This window comes from Hippocampus bargibanti, linkage group LG06, assembly GCF_051943395.1.
Source record: "Hippocampus bargibanti isolate YZ-2025 linkage group LG06, ASM5194339v1, whole genome shotgun sequence".
Lineage (NCBI taxonomy): Eukaryota > Metazoa > Chordata > Actinopteri > Syngnathiformes > Syngnathidae > Hippocampus > Hippocampus bargibanti.
In genome coordinates this window covers 4,757,081-4,781,620 of record NC_142739.1, presented here as the reverse complement: position 1 = coordinate 4,781,620, position 24,540 = coordinate 4,757,081, and the positions used below count along the sequence as shown (strand labels likewise).

The window sequence follows — 24,540 nt, the reverse complement described above, 5'->3', positions numbered from 1 at the left end:
ACGTGATACCACCCCCCTGATATATAGCGAAGGCGGGCAAAGTGCCGGAGCAGAATAAAACATCCACAGCTTGGCTACGCGCTTTGGTTACGCACGCATCAGGTGTGCCCTCTCAGACTCACAGTCGGATGGCTGATTAATGCTCCAAAGACATCCTGAATGTTTCCATTGTGGTATTTCTGAAAGTGAATATTCTCGCGGGAGCTCCGGTGACGCATTTGGACGGCTGGCATCTATCCGAACAAAATACGAGGCGCAAAGAAGCAGAGGTGCACAACGAGCTCAGGTCGATTCCTTTGGCAACATTCCAAGTTGACAAGTAAACCATGAATGTGAACGAGTCGCAGTGGCCCGAGGAAGAGCCGTGGAACCCGAACCGAACAGAGGAAGAGCAACTTTTATTCGGGATTGGCACGGATAATCTTATCACTCTGGTGGTTTTTGCCCTTATCTTTGTGCTCGGTGTGCTGGGGAACTCCTTGGTGATCACCGTCCTAGCCAGAAGCAAACCGGGAAAACCACGCAGCACCACAAACATTTTCATCCTCAACCTGAGCATTGCAGACCTGTCCTACCTGGTATTTTGCGTCCCTTTCCAGGCGACCATTTACATGATGCAAAGCTGGGTCTTGGGCGCCTTCATTTGTAAATTTATCCACTATTTCTTCACGGTTTCCATGCTGGTCAGCATCTTCACCCTCTCGGCGATGTCCGTGGACAGATACGTGGCCATCGTGCACTCCATAAAGTCGTCCAGCATCAGAGTGGCCAAACACGCCTTCGTCGGCGTCGTGGTCATTTGGATTCTTTCCCTTTGCATGGCAGCGCCCATCATGTATTACCAGAACATCATCCACGCGGGAGAAAATGTCACTTTTTGTTGGGAAGTGTGGCCAGACCAAAACCGGAAAAAAATCTATGTGGTTTGCACTTTTGTTTTTGGCTACATTCTGCCACTGCTGCTCATCTCTTTTTGCTATTCAAAGGTAAGTCAACTCGTGGATGTTGGACATTTGCTCATGAGGAGCTTTACCCAACAATGAGCTGATCTCGTCTTTTTCTCGTTCCTTACAGGTTTTAAAGCATTTGCACAAAAAACTGAGGAATATGTCCAAAAAGTCTGAGGCGTCAAAGAAAAAGGTATGTTGAGTGAGGCATTTGGAATATTTTACTGTTGAACACAGAGTTAAAACGGAGCTTTTTTTTTTTGAATAAGATTGCACAGTCAAGTAAAGCGCCATGAAACGATTTGGTTGAACAATGGGAGTCATTTTCAATTCGAATCATGTGATATTTCCTTATTCCTACACTTGGTCATTTTTATGGGTCGTACTTTAGACAATTGAACTGTTTTCGCCCCCCCCCCCCCACACACACACACACACATTTAAGAATAATTTTAGGGAAATGAACTGAGCGTGGTGCTCACTCTCACAAGCACACGCGCATATGCACAGACGACCATCACAAGAATAAAAAGCAGTGCTACTCCAATGTCTTTTTGATGTGTTCAAATAGAAAAAAAAAGTCGCAAAAGGGGCCATGTTGTTCTCGACATGGGAGTCGAGAGTTCGGCAGCAGGGGAACACATTGAGAACACGCGAGTGCGGTCATAATTGTGGCTGCGTGTTTGTGTGTGTGCCTGCGTGTACGTGTGCGCGCGCGTGTGTTTGCGCGTCTGTGAGTGTATTCGTGCGTATGTGACTGCGTTTGCTTGTGTACGTGTTTGTGTGTGGGGGATTGTGTGTTTTTGTGGCTGTGATTGGGTGCTGTGAGTGTTTGTGTTCGTGTGTGCTTGTGTAAATCTGTTTTTGTGTTATTATGTGCTTGTGCATGTGTGATTGTGGCGTGTGTATGTGTTTGTGTTCGTGTGTGCTTGTGTAGATGTGTTTGTGATTGTGTGCTTGTTTTTGTGCACGTGTGTGTTTGTGTGTGTGTGTGTGCATGAATGTGTGTTTGCATGTGTGTTTGCATGTGTGCTTGTGCGTGTATGTGTGTGCATGAGTGCAGAGTGTGTTTGTGTGCGTGTGTATGTGTGTGGGCGCATGCATGCCCGTGAATGCACTCTACATGCACAGAGCTCGGGGAGGGATGGGGGCGCCATCCTCCCCCAAGTGTTTGTCCGTAGTTGTGTACATGTGTCCGTTGGTCTTTTCAGCAGCACAACTTGATAACTCCTTTGAGATAAAGACGTCAGGCGTGAGAAAAAAAAAACAGATTCAAAAATAAACACATTCAACCACATGCAATATTTTTATTCAATAAATCTCTGCAAGTGGTGATATTTTCATCTGACTTGTGGAGGGAGCAGTTGTCGAAAATCACAATGTCCTACCACTGGTGAGTAAATGTTGAACAGGCCCAGGCTAGGAATGTGGTCTTTTGGGGCGAACTGGTGCCCCCCGTTTACATATCTGGAATCCAGGTATCAACAACCTCCTGATTGTCTGCGTGGTTGTAGTCACAATCGCCATAAGAAATAATACATTTGTATACACTAAAATTCCACTTCAAGTTGTGAACTGTGAGGTATTTTTAAGACAATATGGTATACATATTGTATATATCAGCAACAGTCGATAGGATTTTCATCTGTCACAATTTTATGGTCAAAAGCAAAAAATGCCCTTTGAAGACGATGACTTACTTTTACTATTTTAATTACGTTAGCCTGCTCTCATCATTACATTGCAGATATCTGTTTTAAATATGGGTTTGTTGACTTAGGAGTAACAGCTGCATAGAACAAGGCAGCTCCCACTGTTTATCTGTGTAAGCTCGTACAGGAGTGGTCCATCGACAAAAAGGTTTCTTCCGCATTCATCTGTACTTCTTTGAAGGTGTCGGACGTTTTGCTTCTCATCCAAGAGGCTTCGTCTGCAAACTATACTGTATTGTGTCCATGACAGTTTTGAAAGGCGCTTATAAATGAAATGTATTATTAATATTATACTCTATCTTCTTCTTCTTTTCCCTTCGGCTTTTCCCTTCAAGGGGTCGCTACAGCGAATCAGTGTCCTCCATCTTCAGAGGTTTGATTCGCATGTTTGTTTTGGCCAAGCTTTTACGTCAGATGCCCTTTCTGACACAACCCTTTGTATTTATCCGGGCTTGGGACCGGCACATACACTGTATATATCCGTACTGTCCAGATGTGGCTGTGCCAGACCTCTGTTTTGATATGTCCCTGCTCTAAGGTTGGGGGGAACAGAAAAGGATAGTACCATACATTGCAGGGGTTTCTGAAAAACTACAAAGGGTCCTTTGGCAACACAAAATTTCTACTTATTTCAAACCGATAAACACAACAAAAATGACTGCATCCGAAAGATAGACCGCACAAAGTAATGTAGTTTATTTGATACATTGTAAAAATGAAGATTGTAAAGACCAATAGTTTGGCGCGACTAAACAAATGCAAAAAAAAATACTTTATGAACATCACAGGGATAATGCTAGTGGGCCTCAATGTGCACGACATATATATGCACCTAAAAGCTAGCAACCACTCATTTGACGACAGTGAGATTCACTTACCCCGAGTGTGTGTGTGTGTGTGTATATATATATATATATATATATATATATATATATATATATATATATATATATATATATATATATATATATATATATATATATATATATATATATATATATATATATATGCGGGACAGGACAAGGAGCGCAATGGGCGACAGGTTTGAATACAAAGGTTTTAATAAAGGGTTTCAGGGGGGAATTCACAAGGAACAAAGGCAAGAATAGTGTCTCTTCCAATATTTAAATCATACTAAAGTCTCTTCTGAGGTGAAACTGAAGACGGAGTTCTCTTCCATGAGTTTCTAGGCCTCACCCCTCTTGACGTCCTCCTCATGTAGCCTAGCCACCTTTAGCAAGGTCCGAATCCAGTGTCCTGTCGTGTGGTCCCAACTGGCAATGAGTTTCATGCGGCAATTAGTTTCTCCACAGAGCACAGCAACAGAGCTTGTCTCCCCCGGGGCCCACACTCAGAGGCTCTCCGCCTTAAAAGCCTTGCCTGCCAATCAAGCTGGTGTGGTGTTTGTATTGCTGCCTTCCACCAGGTGAGGCCAAAACTCTCTCCGGCTCCATAATAGGAAACCATTGAAATGACAATAATCCATTCCCAGGTTTCCATAAAATATAATTTTCAACTAAATAAATCTTAAAAATACACACAATTTACCTTATTCTATGTATAATAAATGTGCTATTGTATTGTAATGAAATAAATACACTGCACTATATAATAAAGTCACTTTATTTACATTTGTGGTGGTCATTGATGGCTTGATGGAATGGCGTTGGAGGTCGGAGTTCAGAGGGAATTGCTGTTTGGAAAGAGAGGGACATTCCATAAGGACTGTAATTAAAGAAATAAACTGTACTATAAAATAAAGTCGTTTTATTTACCTTTGTGATGGTCATTGATGGCTTGATGGAATGGTGTTGGAGGTCGGAGGTCAGAGGGAATTGCTGTTTGGAAATGGAACTGTTCGATAAAAGCCTGCAATTCATTCCACTTTGCCAACATTTCCTTAATGCGCTCACTTGATGCTGCAGCAATCTCCTCCTCAGATGACAACTCCTGGATGGCTTGCTGCTGCTTGTCCTCTTGAAGGGTAATCAAATCCTCCGTGTTGAGGACCTCATTATGGTAAGCAACAAGCTTCTCGATATCATCTGCATCCACTTTGAGTCCCATGTTCTGTCCAATTGAAACAATTTCATCCAAAACAGCAGTGTCATGAGGATCGAATCCTTCAAAATCCCTCCCAAGGATGCATGCGGGCCACAAATTCTTCCAAGCTGCTTTCAATGATCGGAGGGTAACATCATGCCAAGCCTTTTGTACCAACTGAACACAATGAAACACGTTGAAATGGTCTTTCCAATAATCCCTCAGGGATAGTTCGGTGTCATTTGTCACTTGAAAGCAACTGGTAAATAAAGCCTTTGTGTGAAGCTTCTTAAAGCTTGCAATCACTTGCTGATCCATGGGCTGCAGGAGAGGGGTTGTGTTGGGAGGGAGGAATTTTACCTTAATTAAATTAAGATCACCCTGAAGTTCCTCCTCCAAATTTGGTGGATGCGCTGGGGCATTGTCAAGGAGAAGAAGACACTTGACAGGGAGTCCTTTCTCCTCGAGATATTTCCTCACTGAAGGAGCGAAAACATCATGCATCCAGTCGTGCTTTCTCGCATATAATTGCTTTCCTCACGCTGTCGCCGGATAGCTGCTTTTCGTTAATCCAAATTAACAGAAGTTTTTCAACTTCTTCGATTGCCCGAGACCGTTGCTTTGACAGCACGGAAACACCTTGTGCAACAGATGCACTTTTGATGGCTTTTCTGTTGTGGAGGATGGTAGCAATGGTTGACTTAGCACAACCGTACTGGGCCGCTAAATCAGACAAACGCACACCTCGTTGTTCGGCTGAACACGAGCCTGTGGTGGTTTTTTTCTGTCCCATAATAGTAAAATTATCTGCAAAAAGCTCATCGGAGGCGATCGACGTGTGCATTCAATGAGAGGGGGTGTGGAAAGGTGCGCCGGCTGGAGCGCTGTTCGGTCGTGTGCCTCCGCCGAAGATCATTCCGCCAGATCCGAAGATCACTCCGCCACATCCATTGATCACTCCGCCAGCCGCAGGATTCCTATTCGCTGACAAGAGTTGTTCATAAAGCACCTGTCGAGGCAAGCGGCAGCTAGGCATCCGGATGACATGTCCAACCCACTGGGTCGAGCGTACGCTGGCGCGCTTTGGCTGGCGCACTTTGCCTGCCGCGCTTTGGCTGCCGCTGCTTGCCCGTGAAATGTTTTTAGCTTCTTTTAGCCTCTTTTTAACCTATTTTTAGCTTTTTATGGTTCCCGAACCTCTGCAAATACCAGACAGTCACCAGACGAACATTTGCTATCGATTCATCTCCTGATTCCGGTCGCTTATCCGGATCACAGACGAAGCCATGTTATCATCCACCCACCTGTTCCCGCTGTTGAGGGCTAACCTGGCCGCTGCCTCTCTCTGGGTGTTGCTGGTGGATATCATGTCGCTTCTCCGTCGACCTGTTCGACGTCAACAGTACTCGGCGGCGGAGCTGCTGAAGTTCCGCTCCCAATGGACGAGCGTGTCACTGGCGATTCTCCGGTTCCCGGAAATCGCTCGTCGCCCTTTCGGTAGGTATATCCACCGAGGATTACGTCGAGGCTTTCACCTCGATGGCTCCAAGGATATCACCTCCCTGTGGTCATCCGTCCGCCAGCTGCACAGAACGAGCTGCCGCTCCGTCGATCACTGTATGTTAGCCGGCCTGGCTAGGTCGGCTAATGCGCCTCGTAGTGGGGACGCCACCAGCGTCAACTTCGGCCTCCTCATCGTCCGCTCGCTTACGGGAAAGGGGTGTCTTATCCAGGACATCCTAAGTGACCGTAAGCTTGACTTTTTCTGTATTAATGAGACCTGGCAAACGGCGGGAGACTTCTCCGAGCTCAACGACACAACTCCGCCAGGCTTTGTTTACATTTCTAAGCCCCACCTCTCAGGCCGCGGCGGTGGTCTCGCGATAATTTACCGCAAGAACTGGAAAGTCCAAGTTCCACTCCCGGAAACCCTATCATTCGAATGCCTTGCATGTAAAATTTCCGGACCCTATCCCACTATCATAGCCACTGTATCCCCTGCACCCAAACCACATTGTGACTTTCTAAAATAATTCTCTGATGTCCTTACACACCTCTCCACCCTGTCAACAAATGTAATTATTCTCGGGGACTTCAACATTCACATGGACAATTCCACTCTTCCCCTCACCAAAGACTTCACCTCCTTACTTGACAGCTTTGGCCTGCATCAATTCTCGGACTTTCCCACCCACATAAAAGGCCACACCCTGGACCTCATTTGCATGTCTGGCCTTACCCCAACGAATTGCACAGCAAATGCACTTCCTATAACAGACCATTTCCTGGTTTCATTCAACGTTTCCATCACCCTCTCTCTCCCCAAACCACCCCACATCATCACATATCGCAACATCAAGGACATCAACGCTGCCACCCTCGCCGAGATGATTGCCTCCCTGACGCCGGACTACAACTCATCCCCTGATGAACTTATTTCCCGGTACAACGCGGACCTCACGAACACCCTCAACGCCCTTGCTCCTGTAAAGTCCCGGTCTGTCCAATTTACTCGGTCCGCCCGCTGGTTCAACACCCATCACCGCTCCATCAAGACAAAAACTCGGCAACTGGAAAGACTTTACAGGAAGACCGATCTCACCACTCACAAGGTCATGTACACAGCTCACCTCACCCATTACAAGGACTCAATCTCACGCGCAAAATCGCAATATTACTCTGGACTCATTGACTCTAATCCTGGAAACACACGGGTCCTCTTTTCCCTCTATCACAAAATCATACAATCTCCTATATCTCTTCCCTCACACTTTTATTTCTCTGATACATGCAACGCTCTGCTTATGTTTTTTAGCGAAAAGATCAACAAAATCCATCATCACCTCGGGTCCTCTGTCCCCCCCTCCCAGCCTTTCTACTCCTTCCCAACTACTTTCCGCTTTTGAACTCCCTCATCCCTCTATAATCTCAGACATTATCACCAAATCCAAGAATTCCTCCTGTCAACTCGACCCCCTCCCTACTATCCTTATCAAGTCCTGCCTACCCTCTCTTCTCCCATTTATTTCAACCATTATTCACTCCTCATTCCTAACCGCAGCTGTTACTCCAATCCTGAAAAAACCCGGCTCAGATCCAAAAATGTCAATAATTTACGTCCTATTTCCCACCTTCCATTCATCGCTAAAATCATTGAAAAAACAGTTGCGTCCCAGCTTCACTCTCACCTCACTCACAATAACAATTCCAGTCTAGTTTCCGCCCTCGCCACAGTACTGAATCGGCTCTCATAAAAATCACAAATGATCTTTTCATGGCAGCCGATGCCGGTTCACTCTCCATCCTCATCCTTCTCGACCCGACCGCAGCTTTTGACACCATTTCCCACCCTATCCTGCTCCACAGACTTTCCACCCGAGGCATTACGCACTCCCCTCTTTGCTGGTTTCACTCCAATCTCTCTGATCACTCACAATTTATCCAAATCAACTCGTTCACCTCAGGATCCTCTGGTGTGCCTCAAGGGTCTGTCCTGGGGCCCCTTCTCTTTATTATCTACCTACTTCCTCTTGGCAATATTTTCCATAAGTTTGGAATTCACTTTCACTGCTTCGGGGATGACACCCAACTCTACCTCTCCAGCAAACCCGGCGCCTTTGTCCTACCTTCATCCCTTTCACTTTGTCTCTCAGAAATTAAATCCTGGCTTTCCCATAACTTTCTCAAGCTTAACGGTGAAAAAACTAAACTTCTCCTTGTCGGTACCAAATCCACCCTACACAAAACTAACAGTTTCTCTCTCACCATTGACAGTTAAACCGTGTCCCCCTCCCTTCAGGTCAAGAGCCTGGGTGTCATCCTCGATAGCTAACTACCTTTTCACTCTCATATAAATAACATAACTCAGTCTGCTTATTTCTACCTCCGTAATATTAACCGTCTCCGTCTCTCGCTCACCCCTCACTCCGCTGCTATCCTTATCCACAGTCTCGTCACCTGCCACATCGATTATTGTAACTCACTTCTCTTCGGTGTCAATCAGAAATTTCTCCATAAACTCCAACTCGTCCAAAATTCTTCAGCCCGGATCATCACCCCCTCCTTTCACCACATTACCCCTGTCCTCCAGCAGCTCCACTGGCTCCCTGTTAAACATCGAATCGAATTCAAAATATTTCTGTTTACATTCAAAGCCATCCATAACCTTGCCCATCCCTATCTTTCTGACCTGCTTCAAATCTCCATTCCCTCTTGGTCCCTCAGATCCTCATCCTCCCTTCACCTCTATGTGCCCTCTGCCCGTCTCACCACGATGGGATGCAGAGCTTTCAGCCGCTCTGCTTCCAAACTCTGGAATTCACTTCCACCCAACATCTGTAATATTGACTCCCCCCTATTTTCAAGTCCCACCTCAAAACCCATCTGTCTAGTTCAATCTGCTATTTTATTATTTATCATTTTACTTATGGTTTTATGGTGATGTGCTTTGTTTTATTGATTTTATTGTAGTGTCCTTGGGTGTTTTGAAAGGCGCTTGAAATTAAATCTATTATTATTATTATTATTATTATTATTATTATTATTATTATTATTATTATTATTATAGCCTCGATACTGGCGGAGGCAGTGCGTTGAAGGATGTCAGTGTGTGGTACACGATCCTGCCAGGTAATGCCAAGGATTCGTTGGAGGTACCTGATGTGGAATGCATCAAGGCGTCTCACATGGCGTCGATAGATGGTCCAGGCTTCTGCGCCATATAGCAGCTGGACAACCTTGAGGGGTGTGCCACTGAGGGTGAACACGTGGGGTGGAGAACTCTCTTTTGCCATGACCTCCATTTTCGTTACATTGACCACGAGACCGAGTGATTGGTAGATGAAGGACATGGTATCAAGGGCATGCTGCATGGCATCTGGGCTGTGGGCCAGCAGAGCACAATCATCTGCATACTGTAACTTGTGGATGCCGCTGATCAGAGTCTTGGTCTGTAGGTGTCTGATGTTAATCAGGCTACCATCCAGGCGAAATTGGATTTGTACGCCGCCACCTTTCTGGATGGACTTATGGAAGAGGAGCAAAGCTGCCATCAGGAACAGGTTGAATATAGCAGTTGCCAGTACACCGCCCTGCTTCACCCCAACTTCCACAGGGAAAGGGGAAGATTGCTGGCCACCAACAAGTACAGTTGCTTGCATGCCGCTGTGGAACTGTTTAAGGGTGCTGAGAAATTTGGAGGGGACGACAAATTTCTGCAGTATGGTCCAGAGAATGTCACAGTTAACTGTGTCAAATGCCTTGGTAAGGTCGATGAAGGTGATATAGAGGTCCTTGTTTTGTTCCTGCAGTTCTCCTGAACTTGGCGCGCAGCGAAGATCATGTCCAGAGTACTTCTGTCCTTTCTGAAACCGCATTGTGTCTCTGGGAGGATGTTATTGGTAATGTGCGATGTAAGACAGAACCGCATTACTTTGGCAAGAATCTTGCCAGCAACAGAAAGCAGGGAGATTCCACGGCTGTTGCCACAGACTGACTTATCCCCCTTCCTTTTATAAATAGTGACAATGTTGCTGTCTTTCCATTTTTGAGGAAGTGTCCCGTTTTGCCAGATGTTGCAGATGAGGTGGTATAGCTGCCGTGTCAGGATGTAACCGCCACTCTTGAAAACCTCAGCTGGAAGTCCATCAGGGCCAGGGCGTTTGTTGTTTTTAAGGCTCCGGATTGCAGAGAGGACCTCTGTGAACTGAGGAGGTTCATCAAGGGAGATAACTGATGGAAGCTCTGGGAGGGAATCAAGGATAGATGGGTCTGAAGGGTTTACTTAGTTGAGCAGGGAGTCAAAGTGCTGTGCCCAGCGCTCAAGTATTAGCTGTTTGTCCTTCAGTAGTACAGAACCGTCTGCAAATCTAACTGGAACAATGTGTTGTCTTTGTGGGCCATACAGGGATTTTAACAACATAGGATTAGTAATACTGATGAGGTGATACCGGAGGAACTGGGGCAATCAGGCCAGTCGTTGGTCAGGACAATAGGAACAATCAGTGGAGCCGCAGCGAGTACTCCTCTGCTCCCCCCAACCTGAGAGCAGGGACCTATCATAGCAGTGTCCGGCACCGCCATGTCTGGACAGTAGGGCTATATATATATAGGGCCGATACTACCAGTAAGACTTTAGTTCGCTGAAGAAGCATCTTGGATAACAAGCGAAACGGCCGACACCTTCAAAGAAGTACAGATGACGGCTGAAGAAACCTTTTCATCGATGAGGTAATTGGGTGCCACCTGCGAGGCCACACATGTAACCTTTCTCTTCTCTTGTACACCTTTGACATTCACTTTGAATTTTACTAAGCCTGAGATGACCTTTACGAACTTTGAATAACATTTCCTGCATAGCGGGGCGTCCCAATTATGGAAGAATATTTCTCTTATTTAGGTCGTCTGTAATAAGAGCCTCAGTCAAATATGAATATATTGAACCAGATTCATTTTGCAAGCGATCCTTCGGTCCCGTTTCTTGCAATGAAATGCACAAAACACAATTTCGATGACACCAGAGATAACGGACAACGGTAAATTTCAAGCGCGATTCATCAAGCAAATTTTCTTAGCTTCACTGCTACTTGTGATTCAGAGGACGTTATCCACTAACACCATTCTGTGTTCTTTTCTCCTCATGTGATGGCTTCCTAGACAGCTCAGACGGTGCTGGTTGTGGTGGTGGTCTTCTGTCTTTCATGGCTCCCTCATCACGTGGTTCACCTGTGGGTAGAGTTTGGAACCTTCCCACTGAACCAGGCTTCCTTTTTGCTGAGGATTGTCGCCCACTGCCTGGCATACAGCAACTCGTCCGTCAACCCAGTCATCTATGCGTTCCTCTCCGAAAACTTCAGGAAGGCTTATAAGCAGGTGTTCAAATGCCAAATTGGCACAGAGGATGTGCTATTCAATGAGATTAAGGAGATCCGGAGCAAATCAGACGCACCGCCTTCAACGAACTGCACGAATGTTTGATTTCTAAGCTGTTCACAGAAGTGTACCGGCACATATAATTCATGGCAATTGTTTGTCTAAAACTGAGTTTAAGGATAGTCCGAATTTCACATGTTCCGTAGATGAAACTGCAGCTGCACCACGTCAGTACTATAGCATTTAAATTATTTACACATTGTTTTAAAGAAAATACGCAATCGTGTCAAATGTTTTCCACTTCTGTCTAATCTTTCTCTTGGGGAAATCTTGAAATCCCAAAAATGTGATGCTCGTTTTGCAAGCATTTTGAATGTTCTTCCTCTATGAAGAACTGTGCTGGGTAGTGACGCAACGGAACTATGATAAATTTAGGTCACAGCCAGATTTTGGTTCAAAAGTACTCAGAAAAGAGGATTTTCTTCATGGGGAATCTTCGACAGACTTTTACTTGCATGTGCCATCACCTGTCGCTCCATTTTGATCATGCTCCTCACCTTCACTAAGTCAAAGTCCCACTCCTGAGATTTTTAGATCATGGAACAGAATTTTCCAGGGAAAAATATCCACTTTTTTTTCTTAGCCTAAAATATTTTTGGCTAGCATTAAAACTCATGAAGGCCAGTGGCCACAATTTTAAGGTTTGAATCTTGGCTACCTGGCTTTCTTACTTCTAACTGAGGAATGCAAAAGGCCATCAGTTTGATACACACTTTTGAAATAAAAAAAAAAACAAAAACAAAAAATACACAACACAGCTCATCATTTCTAGCAATATGAGTTGATCACTACTTGGACCGCATTTGTGAATATGAACACCTGGAACACAAATCTCACCTTTCACTGTTCTGAACATGATCAGTGTTCTTGGAATAATTATCAACAATGATTAGACAATGGGGCGGGTTCGCGTCCCACTCCGGCCTCCATGTGTGGAGTTTGCATGTTCTGCCCGAGCCCGCGTGGGTTTTCTCCGGGTCGTCCGGTTTCCTCCCACATTCAAAAAAATTCCTGGTAGGCAGATTGAACACTCCAAATTGTCCCTAGGTATGATTGTGATGGATGGTTGTTTGTCTCTATGTGCCCTGCGATTGGCTGGCAACCAATTCGGGGTGTCCCCCGCCTAGTGCCCGAAGACGGCTGGGATAGGCTCCAACACACTAATGAGGAATAAGCGGCATGGATGGATTAGACAATGTAGCAAAGGAGAAATGTCAATATTCAACACCTGATGGCCAAAAATCACTGCAATTGCATTTCAACAGCGTTGCCAAATAAATAACAATGACCCTCACTGGTGAGGGGTATTTAGAGAAGCCCCGTGGGTGGATCATGTGTTCCATAGGGGCGAGCAAATCGGTGACCTCTGCACTAAATTGTCCATCCACTTTATTCCCTGAGGGCACTTATGGAAAAATGAGTATGTTTGTGACTTCCTGTAAGACACCGGATAGAGGATTTTAAGTTACAGTAGGATTTGTTTCATGGAGCCGTTTTTGTCATTTCATTTTTGATGCTGTTGTGCTCTTACTGTAACAAGCAGAAGAAGTTGAATGCGACGACAAAAGCCGAATGAGAAGCAGAGGAGATTGTGTTGTGTTAAATGCTAGATTCCCAGCGATGAGGTTCACAAAGATAAAAAATGTCAGAGAATCTTTTTTGAAAAGATCATCACTGCAACCTTGTACCTGTGGTCTTTTTCATTTCGTGGACCAAGAACACAGCACCACCAGACGCACATTGAACTTGTACGCATGTGCTGAGAAGATTTGCAGGGAGCCAAGTTTCACAAGAACATCAAGGATTGTTTTGATGCATGTGGGAGATACCACACTTTAGTATTAGTCAAAATATTAGAAAGATTTCAGCAATATTTTGTATTTTATGGACAGGGTTTTTGTCAGGAGCGCCTTAGGCGACGACACGATTCTCACGGAATTCAAAATATTGGGGCTGATCGTTCTATTGTTTGCAACGGTTGAAGTTGAGATTAAAGTTCAACCGTTTACACCAACTCTGAAGACTGGTCACAGTTTTATGATACCCTTGCATGTACTCTGTAACCAGATAACATGATATGCTGTCCACTCTAGTGACGGCTGTCCCTTAAAGGGTTAATTGTCCTGATCATGTAGTTCACACACAGAGGGAAGTACGGTAGTCAACTTGATTGGGTCAGATATCTAATTTAAGCTCAATAATAATGGATCCAACCTCTTTTAACACAACCACGTCCAGTACTGTGTTGGCATTGAGCTTTTGAGGTTGCTCATTTGACGAAAGTAAAATTTATGAATGTTCATTTTATTAAAAAAAAAAAAAAAAAAAAAAAATGTGGAGTGTTGAGTGTGTCGCAACAGAAAAAAGTTTTGTAACTAAACAGCATAAGCACTGTATGTGATGTATTTTATTGCTTTGTTTGCTATTTCCTGCTCAAGTCTTGTGAGTTCCTACAACAGTGTTTGAGGTTGGAGTGTGTCGCTGTGATTGACGGAGATATGTTTCGCATTGTCTAATTCACCTCCCTCCCCATAACACATGCAGAAAATTCATTCTCATTTTCCCCATGCTTTTTGCACCATTGTTTATGCAGAAAATACCTGACAATGAAATAATATTGACTGTAAATATTAATGAGTGATCATAACACTCATCAACGCATTTGTACATTGTTTAAAAAAAAAAATCAAAGAAGATTTTTCTTTTGTGCCGATTCAAAATCTGTCCTTGGTCCCCTCCCCACCGTCTTGATGCTGGTTTTGATTTAAATACAGTAAAGTCTCGTTATATCGATATCGGTTATATCGATAGTACCGCTTATTACGATACTATTTTCATTTCCCTTGCACATTTCTAGTCTTTTTATGTATAATTAGTACCGTTTAGTACGATACCCGGTTATGACGATAATCCGGTTATTACGGTGCTCCTTTTCATCCCCCGCCGGCCATTTTTGTTGTTTATATCGATATATCCGTCGCGCCATTGGTCAACTTGGTCACGTGTCTTGTTACGTGAGCCGCCATCCGTCGCGCCATTGGTCGACTTGGTCACATGAGCCGCCATCGGTCCCGCTATTGGTCGACTTGGCCGTGTGACTTTGTCACGTGACACGCCATCGGTCGCGCCATTGGTCAACTTGGTCACGTGTCTTGGTTATGTGTCACGCCATCAGTCGCGCCATTGGTCGACTTGGTCAGGTGACTTGGTTACGTGCCCAGCACCCGTGTAGCATAGCCATTTTCATTTTCAGACGCTAGCTCGTGTGTAGCAGACGAGATTGAAGTGTTTGTGTTAAAAGGTAAAAATGGGAAGCAGAAGAAGATTGATTACTTTTTTAAATTGTATACATAATACAGTAAGATGTAAGCGTTGCAGTTTCCCTGTTGTGTTATGTACATGCCCACTGTACTGTATATGAATGCAATCGTTTTTTGCAACAATGTTTCTTGTTTTGTCTGCTGAAGCGCGATGATTTTGAAAATTATTAACATTCCATACTGTGTATTAAAGGACAGCCGATGTCACTTTTTATTCAAATGCAAATAAAAATGACTTCACGCCAAGACGTCTTGCATTGCTTGTGAATCCAAACAATGGCTTCAGATTCGGATAATATGCTTTCTTGTTACACATCCAGTTATGAATATGTTTCAAATACACTGTAGTTCTGAAGATTAAAGCATACATGTTTACAATCATTAAAGAATTATATGTGCCATTTTGAGGCAACATTGGGGGAACATCTCCCAAAAAAAAGGGAGCTAATGGACAGCTCCGTTTCTTATATGGCGCTTGGCTGCCCTCTTTTGGCGGCTTTTGTTTAATGCAGTTCGGCGCAGGATCGGATATATCGATAGTCCCGGTTATATCGATATTTTTTCGGACTCCCTTGGATATCGATATAACGAGACTTTACTGTATAATACTGTCCTGGGCGGCCCGGTAGTCGAGTGGTTAGCACACCGGCTTCACAGTGCAGAGGTCGCCGGTTCGCGTCCCGGTCCGGCCTCCCTGTGTGGAGTTTGCATGTTCTCCCCGGACCCGCGTGGGTTTTCTCCGGGTCCTCCGGTTTCCTCCCACGCTCCAAAAACATGCAGATTGACTACTCCAAATTGTCCCTAGGTGTGAGTGTGAGAGTGACTGTTGTATGTCTTTGTGTGCCCTGCGATTGGCTGGCAACCAATTCAGGGTGTCCCCCGCCTCGTGCCCGAAGACAGCTGAGATAGGCTCCAGCAACCCCCGCGACCCTAATGAGGAATAAGCGGTACGGAAAATGAGATGAGATGAGATAATACTGTCCCGTGAAAAACATATCCAAACTAGACACTAAATCTTTCTCTCTCTCCCTCTGTCTCTCTCTCTCTGGTTAAAATTTCCTGTTGACCATTGGATAGTTTATGTAATCTATCTAAAAGTCTTCTCCACCAAGCAAATCTCTTGGACTTGTAAAGCTGCAGATAATGCTTTCCTTTTTGTTATTGTTCCTCATGAAGCATGATTGTAAAATGACTTGTATATGTTTTTATATATTATATTCTGATGTAGAAAGACATGAAAAGTTCAGGTCAGCGTGTCACATTTTATGTAAGTGTCGTGCCAGTTTTCCTGCAAAAATAAATTGAGGGGGGAAAATGCTTTTTCTGAGAAAGCCGTGCACATACAAAAGCATGCTGCTGATATTAGGATGCAAAATAAAGTTGCGCAATTTGGAGTTTGATTTTTACACAGATAGGCAGCTCGTATAATCTTTATTAGCAACATTGCTTTACTCCCCTCATTCCTAAAAAAATAAATACGCGCGCACGCACACACACACACACACAAACACGCAATTTCTTGTCTTTTGCTGCTGTTTGTGTTAGGGACACACTCTTCCCTGTAGTGGTCAAAATCTGATGTTGTGATTTGTTGTGTGTTTATTCAGTGTACAGTATGTATTCAAATATGTGCCATTTCCACAGATATGTATTTTGTTATTCCAGTTTCAATCTGTGGTTTTCTTGTTTGAAATTCCCATGTGTTTACTTTGAATTGAAATTCTGTTTGCTCATTCCATTTTACTTCATTTCCATAAAAGGAGCTTTCTCTTAGTTCCCAGTGAAAGCACCAACAGATGATTTAGACTTCCTTTGTTCCCACAATGGCTTGAAGGAAAATAACAGAGAAGGTTCACATCACTGGGGTTCTACCAACAGTTTGTTTTGGTGATCGCACAGCAGTGGAGGGCATTTATGGACATCGTAATATGAAGGCCTTGACTCGAATATTTTTCAAAGAAAAAGTGTTCTTTTGTCTAAAATTGTCTAAAAAATAAATCAATGAATTAAAAAAAATGTGTATATATGTGACAATGGTGATTCGTAGATGGTTGGTGGTTATTAGAGAGGAACTCCATACGAAAAAAAGACTGTTTTAAACTCCAAAATCTCAAGAGGTATTTGAAAAGTAGAGTCAAAACACGGGTGTGACATCAATTGATGAACTCAAGAAAAGAGATCTGAATTTTTTTTTTTCCTTCAAAATTTCGGGGTCTTTTCATTCGAATTGGATTCGCAGCTTTCAGAGAACATTGCGGTTTTAAGTCGGCAAAAATAATCATGTTTCCTTGAAATAAAGTAAAGAGAAGACGATACACATAAAGTTACTTTCACTTAAATGCGACTTCAGAATTGCTCTATTTCAGGTTTCATCCACATAAAACACCTTTTTCAATGTAGAGTTTCCAACTAAACATTTACTACATGGTGACATGGCAGTGGTTCTTAATCTTGTTGGAGTCACCGAACCCCACCAGTTTCATATGCTCATTCACCGAACCTTCTTCCAGTGACGGTGCCTACTAACTGCAGTCTACACAGATTGCTGTGATAAACCATGTTTCATTTTTGCTTGGCAACAATACAGCTGATTTTACATTTATAGTCAGGTATGTTCAAGATGCAATTTTCACAAACAAATGCTTTCAAATTCATGGCATATACAATATTTTCAGGCGTTTGCAGTCTTACAAACAGCTAAAGTGGCGCCGTTGAATTTCATAGCAGCCCAATGACGGGATACAAGAAACAACCATTCAAGAAGTGAATGAAGAAAAATACATCTGGTAGCCATTCAGCTAGAGGGGACAGATAATTAGGACATTTATGAAGAAAAAAGAATGATGCAGAATCAAACAATTCTTCAACAAAATGGGAAGGGACGCACAGTTTTGGATGCTGTGAAAGAAAATCGAAGAACATTACGATGTTCTTCAAAAGCTATTCAAAGGCTGTTTTCCAATTAGTCTTTTTCATTCAAGATTTACTGTGAATCAATGCTAAGGGAACTTTTTCATCAGAACAAAACTACGATTCAGCCGAATCAGCTTGTGACTGATTTGACTTTGGCAGAAAAGCTTCAAGCGATCTTGTGGAAGTCACTGAGCTCCACTCACCATGCTCAATCAGTGCAAGAATGCACTTGTCCTTGAAGGCAGGGCAATATTTTATGACCATTTCAAAAGTGATGCATTGAATGCACATTCCTTACTATTTCAAATTAGAAACATAATACACAGGGCTCATCAAATGTTAACTGAAAATATACTTCAAAAGCTATTCCGATGCTGACATTTCCACAACTAAACAGCTGTGTTTTGGCTCAAAAACATACACATTTGTGACAACAACTCCAGGAGATATTTGCAATCAAAATATTAATCAATGTCATCATCTTTTGTGCTTTGTGAACTTGGTATATATGTACGATGTTATAAGTCATCGACTGTTATGATGAATGAAAACACTACAATTTGGTTTCCCTCGCTCGGAAGCGGAAATTCTGCTCCACCATCTGACAGCTGCTGACCTTGACGCAGGACCTTGTGAGACGGTCGGCAGAGTACTTCGAAGATCTCCTTAACTCCACCAACAAACCTGAGAGGAAGCAGTGTCTAGGGACCTGGAAGTGGGCACTCCTATCTCGTCGGGTGAGGTGGCTAAAAAGAGGAAAGTTCTTCAAAGACGGAGGGATGGAGGTTTGTCTGTTCTTTAAAAATATAATCACTGTATTAATTTTACCTCTGAAGATTGGCACGCAGTGAGCTCACATTTGGTTTTTGTTGTTCATGTAATATACTGCTTAAGAATACCACTCCCCTGGACGTCCCAAGCACCAACAACTATAAAACAACAGAACATTGACATTTTAATTGGTTGTCCTTTCCATGAGCCAATATTTCGGAACCTGGATAATTAACCTCTTCCTGTGAAGCAGTTTAGCAAGTCCTGAATTAGTCCAAGGCCAGATCTCCTACATGAAGATGACAGTTTAACAGGCTGTCTGTTCACCCCGGATTGTCCCCAAATTTTCAGTGCTTCCATTGTGTGCCGTCTATACACGAAGCTTTAAATATGATAACTTATATACTGTCTATTCTCTATCAAAAGGAAAGGAAGAAGTAGAAAAAAAACATAATATAGGACCTGCTGTAAAGGCAGCCACGTTCGCGACACCATCTTTAAGTTGAAACAATAACAAAAAAAATAACTAACAAATAATGTGAAATACACAGACAGTCATTCAATCTGAAGCGCTATTTGCAACCTCTTTGTTGTATAAAGCAGTTCTATATGAAAGAGGTGAGGATCAAAGTGTCCTTTATGCCATGGACGTCATGGTTAAATGTGCACATCTGCAACAAGCTAAATATTGACAGCTAACACGAAGCTGTAGCATCCATTGACGAAAAGAGATTGTAAAGGATGACGCCTCGTAATGATATCCAAAAACATTTATTGTGGAACACCGTGAAAACTAAAATACATTTAAAACAGCAACCGACATGATGAGAATATGTTTTACAAGACATACAGTAAATAAACACGTTTATAACGTACCGTGTGCACCTTGTAAACCGCAAATTTTAATGACGTAGACTTTATCGTTCCCTTTCTCTGATGATTTCTCTTGCAATTTCTATAAATTTTGTCTCTCTCGAGCGAGGAGTTCCCCTGCGCACATCAAAACACGTAACACGGAACCAGAAGTGATAATGACAAAATATTCAAAATAAAGCAATGATCGTCCTCATAGCTTTATTTTGAATTCTAAGAAAAACATAAACACAAAGATTAACATCGAAAAATTAAACAATTTTACAAAACAACAAGCCCAAATAAATTCTAATACAGTGATATCTCAGTTTACGAACTTAATTGGTTCCCAGAAAGTGTGTGGAAGGCAAAATGTTCGTCTTCCAAACATTTATTGATAATAATAATAATAATAATAATAATAATAATAATAATAATAATAATAATAATAATAATAATAATAATAATAATAATAATAATAATAATAATTGAGATTTCATTTTACTTTCAAGTGCGTTTCAAAGCTCTTAAGGACACTTTACAGTCACAGACAAGCATAGAAAAAAACAGATACAATAATAAATATAATACCATTATAAATAGAAACAAGAAATAAAGCTACACAGAAAATATGATTTTAAGTAGGTTGTTTTTGAGATGGGATTTGAAGGTTGGAAGACAATCAACGTTACAAATGTTGGGAGGAAGTGAGTTCCAGAGTTTAGGGGAAGAGCGGCTGAAAGCTCTGTCCCCAATCGTGCTGAGAAGGGCAGGGGGCACACAGAGGTGGAGGGAGGAAAATGATCTGAGGAAATGAGAGGGAATAGAAATTTGAATAAGGTCAGATAGGTTTGGGGGCAAGGTTATGGATAGCTTTAAGTCAGGGGTCGGGAACCTATGGCTCGCGAGCCATATATGGCTCTTTTGATGATTGCATATGGCTCGCCGATAAATATTACATATTATAATACATATTGTCGTTTTTTTCGTCGTTCATTTCCCGTTGTGGCTGCAGTTGGCGGAAAGCACAATTTTGATTGGATGACACTGACTTAGAATGGCCAAAAGCGCCATGTTGATTGGATGATAGTGGCCGTCATGTTGAAACAGGTAAACGCCCCTTTAAATGAGCCCAACTTGTGCACTTCAGCCTGAATGCACCGGAGCATTAGAGGAGAGAAAATGTTCTGATTCTAATTGGCAATGAAACAATACCATCGATGAAACAGTCGAATGTCAGTGACATTTTAACAAGCCCCATGTTAACGTTAGCATCGACATACTTCTGCGAGAAGTAGATTGCAGATAGCAAGTGTGGAAGCTTATGAGCCGTGTGCAGGCTAGCTAGCAGTAACTTCGCCTCTGGACCGGCAAATTGAATTTCATTCCGATCGTTTTCCTGGATTTTTACCAAACACGAGGAACGGAAAACCATCCATGTTAATGGTGAGTACTATCACAAAGTTATTTTAAATAATACATTCTGATATTTTGTTGAAAAGTGGCCGCGCGTGCGCGTGTGTGTGGGCGCGCACGCGAGCGTTTGTATGTGCGCGCACGCGTGCGTGTGGCTCTCGCTGAAAAACATTTTTAAATATTTTACTTTCATGGCTCTCTTAGTCAAAAAGGTTCCCGACCCCTGCTTTAAGTGTATAAAGAAGAATTTTAAAGTTGATTCTATATTTTACCGGGAGCCAGTGGAGCACTTGGAGGATGGGGGTGATGTGGTGAAAGGATGAAGTTCTGGTGATGACCTGGGATGAAGAATTCTGGACCAGTTGAAGTTTGTGGATAGGTTTCTGAGGGACACCAAGGACAAATGAATTGCAATAGTCAATTCGGGAGGTGAAAAGACTGTGAACAAGGATAGTAGTGGTGTGAGGGGTGAGAGACGGGCGAAGACGATTGATATTGCGTAGGTGGAAGTACGCAGATCAGGTTATTTATATGGGAGTGAAAAAAATGTGTGCTGTCAAGGACTGAAGAAAAAAAAAAAGAAATTCGGATCTCTTTTCTTGAGTTCATCAATTGATGTCATACCCATGTTTTGAGTCTACTTTTCAAATACCTCTTGAGACTTTGGAGTTTAAAACAGTCTTTTTTTTGTATGGAGTTCCTTTCTAATAACCACCAACCAAAGAGAAAGAGAAGAAGGTGGAAGAGAGGCGTCGGGTTTGCTGGAGAGATAGAGCTGGAGAACTCTACCAGCACATCAGCGAGTAACAAACAGCCCACCTAGATGCTTTCCTTATCCTGGCTGGCGATTTCAACCATGCCAACCCGAAAAGCGTGTTTCCACAACTCCATGGACACATTAACTTTCCGACTAGGGGTAACAACATTCTGGACAATGTTTTCACTTCACATAAAGGAGCCTACAAAGCCTACCCCCTCCCGAACCTAGGAGCTTCGGACCACTCCACTATCATGTTAATGCCCGCATACAGGCCACTTGTCAAAGTCGTCAAACCAGTCAAGAAGCAAATAAGGGTGTAGCCTGACGGGTCGTCAGAGGCACTCAAAGAATGATTCTCCAACACCGACTGGAACATGTTCAGACAAGCGGCCACCTACGACAACACCAATGGCCTCCAATAGTACACAGACTCTGTTACCTCCTACATGAGGAAGTGCATGGATGACGTGACCGTCACCAGATCTGTCACCATCCGGGCCAACCAGAAGTCCACAGGCTCCGTAGGGCTCGGAATGCTGCTTACAAAGCTGGTGATGAGGTGGGCCTGAGGACAGCCAGGGCCAACCTGTCATGCGGCATCAGGATGGCCAAGAGACAGCACTCCAAGAGGATCGCCAACCACTTCAGAGACAGAAAAGACATCAGGAACCTGTGGCGCTGGATACAGACCATCACAGACTGCAAGCCCTTTCCACAGACCTGCGAGAACTCCACACACTCTGCTGAACCAGCTGAATGACTTCTTTGCCCGCTTCAAGGCAGACAAACGTACTACAGCACAGAAGACCCCACCACCTCACGGCGACCAGGTGCTGACACTGTTCCAGGACAGCATGGGGTGATCCCTCAGAGGGACCAACGCACGCAAAGCCCCGGGTCCCCACGGCATTCCTGGCCGTGTCCTGAGAGACTGCGCTGAGGACCTCACAGATGTCTTTACGGACATCTTCAACACCTCTCTGAGCCAGGCTGTTGTGCCCACGTGCCTCAAAGCCGCCACCATCATCCCGGTCCCAAAAAAGTCGTCCCCCACCTGCCGCGACGGCTACCGCCCAGTCGCGCTCACTCCCGTCCCAATGAAGTGCTTCGAGCGGCGAGTTATGAACCACATCAAGGCTGCCCTCCCCCCCAACCACGACCCTTTCCAGTTTGCATATCGGCCCAACCGCTCGACCGATGATGCCATCTCCACTGCTCCCCACACATCGCTGACCCACCTGGAGACCAGAGACTCCTACGTCAGAATAATGCAGCATTCAACACCATCATCCCCCAACAGCTCAGCGACAAACTGAGCAAACTGGGGATCAACACCTCCCTGTGCAACTGGCTTCTGGACTTCCTGACGGGGAGACCACAGGCAGTCAGAGTTGGAAAGAACACTTCCAGCACCATCATGCTGAACACAGGGGCCCGCCAGGGGTGTGTGCTGAGCCCCCTCCTCTTCACTCTGCTCACCATCATCACCCAGCACCACCCAACAACAATGAGGAGACAGCCTACAGGAACAGCGACGCGAGTGCGCCAAAGCCGATAGCTTGCCGTTGGGGTAGGAAGCACCTGCGCGCCTGAGCCCAAATAAATGTATACTTTTGTTGTCATGGCGACCAATGACATTTTGGCACCAGTTACATGTATGCATTTCATTGTATTTTGGACAGCCACCTTAATTTCAAGCTCATATAACTTTAGGCCGATATATTTTAGGAAATAACTTATTTCGGATGAAAGAAGAGAGTCGAAAGTCCTACGCTGCATTGAATGTTTATGTAGTCCTAAAACCCAATATTCTGTGGGTCCTGCAAATTTAGTGAAACTGACAAACAACCCTGGCACTGGACTGGATACTGTGATATCACGAGAGGCTGTGTCCTGGAGGGCAAATACATCCCCCTAAGATGGCTCCACCCAGAGAGTCTTGGCCCCATCTGGTGGAAGGCAGCAATTAAAACCACACACCTGCAGCTGATCAGGGCTTGATTGGCAAGCAAGGCTCTTAAGGCAGAGAGCTTCTGAGTGTGGAGCTTGGGGAAAGACAAGCTCGATTGCTGTGCTCTGTGAAGAAGTTGATTGCTGCGTGGAACTCATTGCCAGTTGGGACCACACGACTGGACACTGGATTTGAACCTAGCTAAGGTGGCTAGGCTACATGAGGAGGACGTCAAGAGGGGTGAGGCCTAGAGACTCTTGGATTTAAGTATCAGAAGACACTTTATTTGGATTTAAGTATCAGAAGAGACTTTATTTTGATAAGTATTGGAAGAGACACTATTCAAACCTTTGTTGCTTGTGAATTCCTCCTGGAACCCTTGATTAAAATCTTTTGTTTGTATCCAAACCTGTCGTCCATTGCACTTCTTGTCCTGTCCCGATGAGAGCTAGCCTCTCATGATATTACAATACATTCTTGTACATCGTCTAGCAGTCAATGAGTTAAAATATATTGATGGCTGCTGAACAAAGATAGAGTACTAAATATTTACCTAATTATTTTTTAGATCCGCTTATCCTCACAAGGGTCGCAGCGCGTGCCTGTCATCTTTCCGGCAGTGGTCGGGAGAGAGCCAATCACAGGGAAGACACAGACGAACAACCATCAACGCTCATACTCAAACCTTGGTACAATTTGGAGCATCAAAACAGCCTGCCATTCATGTTTTTGGAATGTGGGAGGAAACCGAAGGACTTGGAGAAAACCGATGCGGGCCCGGCGAGAACATGCAAACCCCACACAAGGAGGTCAGAGCTGGATTTGAACCCGATAACTCTGCACTGTGAAGTTGAAGTGCAAACCACTGGACTATCTGGCTGCCACATTATACACCAGTGGAGTAAGATTCAATGATCACTCATTG

The 24,540-nt window shown here is 43.9% G+C and overlaps 1 protein-coding gene and 1 long non-coding RNA gene across 3 annotated transcripts; one reads left to right on the top strand and one right to left on the bottom strand.

Moving 5' to 3' along the window:
• Nucleotides 1–73: 73 nt before the first annotated feature.
• On the top strand, nt 74–24,536 carry galr1a (galanin receptor 1a). 2 transcript variants are annotated; one of them, XM_088998135.1, is made up of 3 exons: nt 74–986; nt 1,075–1,140; nt 24,184–24,536. In XM_088998135.1, the coding sequence occupies exons 1-3, from the start codon at nt 327–329 to the stop codon at nt 24,439–24,441; spliced, it is 984 nt and encodes a 327-aa protein (XP_088854261.1). In that variant the 5' UTR covers nt 74–326; the 3' UTR covers nt 24,442–24,536. The 2 variants fall into 2 exon arrangements, with proteins under 2 accessions (XP_088854261.1, XP_088854260.1); XM_088998134.1 differs by lacking the exon at nt 24,184–24,536 and adding an exon at nt 11,357–16,877.
• LOC148896227 (uncharacterized) lies at nt 18,489–19,634 on the bottom strand. The gene is made up of 3 exons (XR_016115434.1): nt 19,513–19,634; nt 18,694–18,794; nt 18,489–18,611 (listed from the first exon to the last, which is right to left on the bottom strand). It is a non-coding gene; the product is annotated as an uncharacterized LOC148896227 (long non-coding RNA).
• Nucleotides 24,537–24,540: the final 4 nt, after the last annotated feature.